Source organism: Neodiprion pinetum, chromosome 2 (genome assembly GCF_021155775.2).
Source record: "Neodiprion pinetum isolate iyNeoPine1 chromosome 2, iyNeoPine1.2, whole genome shotgun sequence".
Taxonomy (NCBI): Eukaryota; Metazoa; Arthropoda; class Insecta; order Hymenoptera; family Diprionidae; genus Neodiprion; species Neodiprion pinetum.
Window position 1 is genome coordinate 36,217,265 of NC_060233.1, and position 6,815 is coordinate 36,224,079.

Below are 6,815 nucleotides of genomic sequence, written 5' to 3' on the forward strand. Positions count from 1 at the left end.
CGAAATTGTAAACCTTGACTTAGGCTGCTGGTACGATTCCGCGACGTTTTTACCAACACACCGGATATCGCGATAACCCCGCTCGTATTACTTATCGCGTCAGTGAATCACATCCCGAGTGCAAAGAACTCCGATCAACCGCAAAGAAAGCAGGATTTCCTAATTCTCATATTCTCGCGTAACCGAGTGCTCAGCACGCGACTATTAATAACGCGGCTAAAGTACGGCGTAGTTGGACGATTCACGATGTCATGACTAGCAATTACACTTGGCGGAAAAACCGCTTCATAAACTCAGACTCACGATTATTCCGCAAAAGACATTTCTCGGGGATGCCTCGAGCTTGCTACATTATTCCGCGTGTCGCGATCCCACGCGATTGTCGATCTACTCGCACTTGCGGAATATTCCAAACACCGGGGAAACGAAACACGACCTACAGATAAGCCGCAGACTGCCGGGAGTGCAGGTATAGTAGAATGTGTAGTAGGTAAATGTGTAGATATGTGCGGATCTCAAGGCAACCGCAAAGCTCGACGGCCAGACGCGTCAGGACGAGTCGCTTCGAGCAGGCCGGAGGTGGGGGTCGAGAAGCGTGCAGCCGCGCGGCGCCGTCGGCCAAAAGTGGCTGCGGAGGGGCAGGGCGGGGGGGGGGGAGGGGGTCGTTTCCCCCTCCCAGCGGTCGAGGACGGTCGGCTCGTTCGAGGAGTCGGAGTCTAGAGCCAGAAAACGTCGGACTGCAGCGAGTACGCGAGTCAGTCGAGCTCCGATGCGCTCAGCGACAGGTCGAGCCTAGGAGCGATCTAGCGATCTGGCAATTGGCCGCGGATGATTGAAGCTTCGACTTCGATTGCAATTTACGATAAAGAATTCCAAACTTTTTCATTTTACGAAATTGACCACCGATCGGATTACGGGACGAGTGTGGACGTTAACGAAAAAGAAAAGAACGTGGTTTTTAAGAATTTTTGGTTTTTTAATCAACAAAGTGATTCGTTCGCCGTCATCAATCGCCGTCGAAGAAGCTTTGGATTATTTTTACTACCTACCTGTGAAGTGTGAAATAATATATTAAATAAAAACGAAAAAACATTGTTTTTCAAAATAGTGGAGAGGATAGTTAAACTTGATTAAAACGAGATTGTATACGCCCGGTTTCGTCTCTCTGAGGTGAGATTATAACGTTTAAATCATGGTGACCGGAGTTGGTGCTACGATGCCAACCGGAGGTGTCACGGTGGGCTCTGCGCCACAGACCCAACACGTGCCTCAGGAGGCAGGACAACCTCCTGCTCAGACTGCGACTTCAACCACCAGACGATCCGGGGAAAATCGACGGGTTAGTGTCTCTTCTATATTTTCTCGAGATAATGGGAAACAAAAAGAAATCTTAAGAAATCTAGCGAAACATAAGGAATAAATTCGATAAAATCTTGAGCACGTTTCGGAGCTGTTGGATACCTAGTTCGAAAAGAACACCCTAAAATCCCGACAAGGTTCTTGAAACGTTCCGATCGAGTCGTGTAACCGGTTGGCTGGTCAAGAAATTGGAAAGATGGCAAGAACGGTCCGATTTTTTGCCTTTCGATGTGAAAAATTGTTCTCGTTTTTATCAGCGTTGTTTCTTCTTTTTTTCTTTCTGATCGAAATTTCAATCACTCAAAAGTTGCGAGATCCACTCCGCGTCTTTTCGGAGCGAATTATTCAAGGGTGTTCAGTTGGGTGCGGGTTAACGGAACACATTTGGATTTTCATTCTTATTTCGATTTTACGGAGACACCTGCAGCTTCCGATTTCTAAGAGTCATTGAACCGACGGACACTTGTCGTCTTTGAGGCGAAAATGTCTAGCGCTCGATTCGATTGTAGGCAGGCTGTTAAAGGCGACGCGTCCAAGTGCCTAGAGAAAGTAGAACGTCGCCGTCGGCCGGCTTTAATACCGCGAATAATCCCACCGGCCAGTTTCTTCTTTTCCACTGCTTTCCGGGTTGAAATTTCCTGTGCCTATTTTCGTTTTATTTATTTATTTATTTTTTTTTTTCTTGTAAGCACGCTTTAAATTCGTGACCCTGAAATTAACCGACGATGATGTTCTTTTTGAATTACAGAGCAATAAACCGATAATGGAAAAACGTCGTCGGGCTCGGATTAACAACTGCCTGAATGATCTGAAGACCCTGATACTCGACGCGATGAAAAAAGACGTAAGTATCTATAATTTTCGAATAGCTCAGCAGGTGAAACAGGCGTGAGGATTAGTCCTGTTCTCATTCTGTTTCTTCCGTATCCTTTCCTCTGCAGCGGCAAGACTGCATTCGACTAACGACCGTGTTTCTCCAATTCCTGATTACAGCCAGCGAGACACTCGAAGCTGGAAAAAGCTGACATCCTCGAGATGACGGTAAAGCACCTGGAGACGTTGCAGCGTCAGCAAGTAGCTCTTGCGGCGGCGACAGATCCGAACGTGCTGAACAAGTTCCGTGCCGGATTCACAGAATGCGCAGGAGAAGTCGGCCGGTTCCCAGGCCTCGAGGCGTCGGTGAAGCGACGTCTGATGGCGCACTTGGCCTCGTGCCTGGGCCCCGTCGACTCGACGACGACGTCGAACGGCCAGAGTGGACAGCAGCCGGTGCAGCCGGCGGCGCCGGCGACCCAACTCCAGGTCCACATCCTGCCGCAGGTCGACGCAACACCCAGGATCCAGGTCCAGCAGTCGAACGGCATCTTCTTCACGAACGCCAACGGGACGGGACTCCAGTTGGTACCGACGCGCCTTCCCAACGGCGACATCGCCCTCGTTCTGCCCGCTGGCGCCAAGGCGACACCCGTCGCGTCACCGTCGGCATCGCCGGCCCCCGCGTCGCCTTTACCCACCCTGATACCGATCCCCCAGAGGACGGCCTCAACCGCGTCGGCATCCTCGTCCTCTTCCTCGACGAGCTCGACCTCCACCTCGGCCGGCAGTCCCGTTGCCTTTGAGGCGCCTCCGCCCACATTCAGGGAGCAGAATTCACCCTTCACCACCACCGCAAGCCACAGAGACGTCGCCACTTCACCGGCGAACGGATACACCAGCGACCCTGAGTTCGATCCCCGGGTCTACAGTGCGCCGCTGCAGAAACCTCTCGCTCTCGTTATGAGGAAGAGCGTCGTTCCTGAGGTCGAGGACAAACCCTGGAGACCTTGGTAAGGAGGAGATTTATCGAAGATTTACCTTAACGCGCCTGTGCGAATCAAGAGATGAGAGAATATCGATGACTTGGGCTTCCCCGACAAAGACTAATTGATCTTCGTTTTTATTTTGACTTTGATTGGTTGTTATTTTTTTTTATGATTTTCATTCATTTTCTTATTTCCAACGAGAATGATGTAACGACTTAGAGCTTAGGGATGTAGAGAGTGAGTGTCTCCGCGATGTCGGCCAGTATAATAATTAACCTGTTGGGCAGTGCCTTGAACAGTGCCTTTGTTGTAGATCGTGTATCTAGAGTTGTTTTGTATATATAGAGATATTTGCCACTTGTGGACTTTAACCGAGACTAATTGACGATGGATAAGAGTAAGAAGAAATGAAAATATAAATGTGTAATGGTTTGGTTTTTTTTCTACTAACGGTTCGGAAACCTATTTGATTGAAATTCATTTGAACCTTGACGATCCGACAGTTTAGAAATGTAAATATAGTAAACTGTAAAGTGTAGGTATAACGTACGTTATTGTACCCCCGTCACCCTCTACGATTATTAAACTATATAAGTGCCTTACGCAACAAGAATCACTCAAGTCTTCCATTAATAATAATTAATACCTTATATGTTTCTTGTGTACGTAAATCGCGCTGCAGAGAAAAAAAACGTTTAAACAGAATAAAAATAAAATGTGTAATAACGTTGTGTAAATTATAATAGATGTATAAGAATTTTGTAATTAATTTGTTATGATTATCCGATTAGACGGTTTAGTGATGTAAGAAATTGCGAGATACGACGAGAAAAAGTTGACGAAAGAATATGTAGAGGAGAGGAGATATAGGTAGATAAGAAAGAGAAAGAGAGACAGAGAGAGAAAGAGAGGACGTATGTAAGAATGTTTTATTTATATTTATGAGTGTAAAAGATTGAGTTTATTATTCCTGTCTATTATGACGATAGAAAAGCACGCTTATTACAACAAGAGTGTCAAATAAATTGATCTCTTTATTAAAACCTTTAATTTGACTCGTCAGTTCAACCCCATCCGCCGCACACCTCCTTTCCCTTTGTACTTTATACTCCGACTCTGACGTCTTCATATCGTTTCACGAAGCCGATTCTGGCTCTTCTACTTGAAAATTCCAAAAAAAAAAAAAAAAAACCATGCCGTTTCTGTAGTATTAGAATTCATCGAACTATCCGAAAAATATATTTACAAAAAATGATCGGTCTGCAAAGTGCCATTAAAAATTGCTCGCTTCTTGAACAAGAAATCAGCTTCCTTCGGTCCGGTTCGCCGCTCGCATCTCACACACGTTGCACGTCTGGAGAGCGACTAACCGCGAGTTAAGTCAAGGACCCATCTTCTCCCACTCCTCGGCGTCCGGCTCTCGGTGAGCACGGTGCGCGCCTTTCGAGCACCAAAAAAAGTCCAGCGTGCGTCCTGCCGCCGAAACCCTTTGCAAGGACTTGCTGCCGCCTGGCGGGATGACGCGAAACCCTTCAGAGCCCGGATGTCTCGCCGAGGGTCCTGGCATTCTTTTTCGTCGACGATCGCTCGGGCGAAAGGGTGTGTATGGCCTACGGGAAACAGGGGAGACAAAAGTTACTTTGACCAGTATATCACAACAGGGAGTAACGAATTTCTTTCTTGAGTTTTCCAAGCCGAGATATCGGGACGAACTCAATTATCCTGTTTTCGACAGCTGCCAATTTATCGAAATAGAATCATCGGCTCAAAAACACGGGGCAAACGAAGGAGAAAACATTTAAAATCGAGATGATATTTTTTTATAATTCGTATACTGTTTTTGCAGGTAACATTTTAACGGCAAGTAAGAGAGAACAAATTAAGAAAAAATACCAAGGGGTTGTATAATTTCGCGTGCCCCACGATGGAGCGAGAAAAACGGGAAAGAGAGACAGAAAAACTAAGGAGAGAATTGTGATTTTCGGTAAATTTGTTGCAATTTTTTGTCACGCGAAGAAAAGTGAAAGTTGAAGTTAGAACTGAGGAGAAATATAATTGTAAATACTCAACTAACTTTAGAAAAAAACGAGCTCAAGAGGTACTGATCTGTACCAATTTTTTGTTTTTTAGACAATTGACGAAACTTATAGACTAAACCTTGCTAGCTAGAATTTTGGTTCAGTGCCAATTATAAGGCTGCAGCAATCCAAACCAGCAAGGAACTTTTCGGTCACCTTAAAAAATTTGTTGCGATTTCGAAAATTTTCCATCACAACTTTTCCGACTGTTTTTGAATAATCGTTTTAGTTTATCCGCAGACTGGTATGCAGGCGCATTGTCAACTGTCCGCTCCTCTTTTTTCGGAGATTGGGAAGTGCGTGTGTTCGTCGTTTATTTACGTATCCCATAGAACCGTGGGCCATTGGGCCACCTCCGGCTGAACTTGGCTGCGTCGAAAGAAGCAGCGCAAGAATTCGCAAGACTAGACTGTTAAAAATTTCTGAATTGAAATTCCTACACTGTATTGTAAGTTTTATTCGGATACGGAACAGAGAAATGTACCATACATTTACCGTTTACACAATTTACACAATTTAGAAAATTGAAAATCAAAAATTTTCACTATAAATTTAAGATAAATACACAGTAATTTAAATCGCTGCACCGAATATGTAAATTTGTTAGCCGATTTCGTAGATCGACGATCTTTTGTACAGTAAACGTATAGCAAAGTCAGAATCATTTTTAACTTTATACTTACGCTCGATGTTTCCCTGTTTTCAAAATTACGAGATTCGACGGATCAGCCAAGGCATCGCGACCAATTCGGTCCAACCGACAAATCCGTAGATACACTATCACCGCGATAATCGTGGCGCGTGCGAACTTTATACACGTGTAGATCGATAAGAAATCGTATGCGGAATACGATAGTCGATCTAGCTCTCGTAATTCCGCGATGTTGAAGCATGGCTTTTTCCATTTGGAGTACGGCTAGTCAGTCGCTCGTTTCGATCGCGTTCCACATTTGAAACTGGCCTTTGATTTCCGAAGCGGATGGACACGAATCCGCCCCACGGCCTTGTTCTTGGCTAACGCATTGTAAGTACTCTGGAATTGAGACGTATCCGTTAATCCGTACAACAAACCACCTCCGACTCTCCGACGACGTTTATCATATTATCCGCACACCCACACGCGAGCAAGTGCATAAATGTCTCCACTCCTGCTTGCTCTCTAATGCCTCCGACACGCGGACGTGAATATATTGTTTATTTGCTCTCGGCGTAATATCTTCACGGACAAAGTCTTTGCCGGCGTTACGGGTAGGTATCTATAATGATACTTACAGATACTCGCTCTACGCCGTGCACACATCACACCTACGGGAGTCCGGCATTAATTTGCGTCGGTATAATTCCGCCTTCGGCACGTATGTGTGTGTTTTATATTCGTGTATACGATATTTGTACCCACCTACTTGCATTTTCTCAAGCACGATTATCGGATTATAGGTGAAAATATCGGTCGAGCGATAACGATGATCTAGACGACGTGTGGGTGCCGGCGAGTATAATAATAATCGGTTTTATATCTCTTCGTCTAATCGTAAGATGTCGATTTTTTCATCTCTTTTGGCTACCATCATGGCGA

General features: G+C 45.4%; 1 protein-coding gene and 1 long non-coding RNA gene across 3 annotated transcripts; one reads left to right on the top strand and one right to left on the bottom strand.

Moving 5' to 3' along the window:
- The first annotated feature begins 673 nt into the window (after positions 1-673).
- On the top strand, positions 674-4,211 carry hry (bHLH transcriptional repressor hairy). The gene is made up of 3 exons (XM_046610946.2): positions 674-1,339; positions 2,108-2,203; positions 2,353-4,211. The coding sequence occupies exons 1-3, from the start codon at positions 1,193-1,195 to the stop codon at positions 3,187-3,189; spliced, it is 1,080 nt and encodes a 359-aa protein (XP_046466902.1). The 5' UTR covers positions 674-1,192; the 3' UTR covers positions 3,190-4,211.
- On the bottom strand, positions 3,612-6,220 carry LOC124211649 (uncharacterized). 2 transcript variants are annotated; one of them, XR_011176380.1, is made up of 3 exons: positions 5,923-6,220; positions 4,408-4,771; positions 3,612-4,322 (listed from the first exon to the last, which is right to left on the bottom strand). It is a non-coding gene; the product is annotated as an uncharacterized lncRNA (long non-coding RNA). The 2 variants fall into 2 exon arrangements; XR_006881492.2 differs by having other exon boundaries at positions 3,612-4,771.
- Positions 6,221-6,815: the final 595 nt, after the last annotated feature.

What these genes read in the sequence shown, in the direction of transcription:
- hry (XM_046610946.2), top strand. Translation starts at nt 1,193, where the DNA reads ATGGTGACCGGAGTTGGTGCTACGATGCCAACCGGAGGTGTCACGGTG. An exon ending in GATCCGGGGAAAATCGACGG is followed by an intron (nt 1,340 to 2,107) that starts GTTAGTGTCTCT and finishes TTTGAATTACAG; the next exon opens with AGCAATAAACCGATAATGGA. An exon ending in TCGACGCGATGAAAAAAGAC is followed by an intron (nt 2,204 to 2,352) that starts GTAAGTATCTAT and finishes TCCTGATTACAG; the next exon opens with CCAGCGAGACACTCGAAGCT.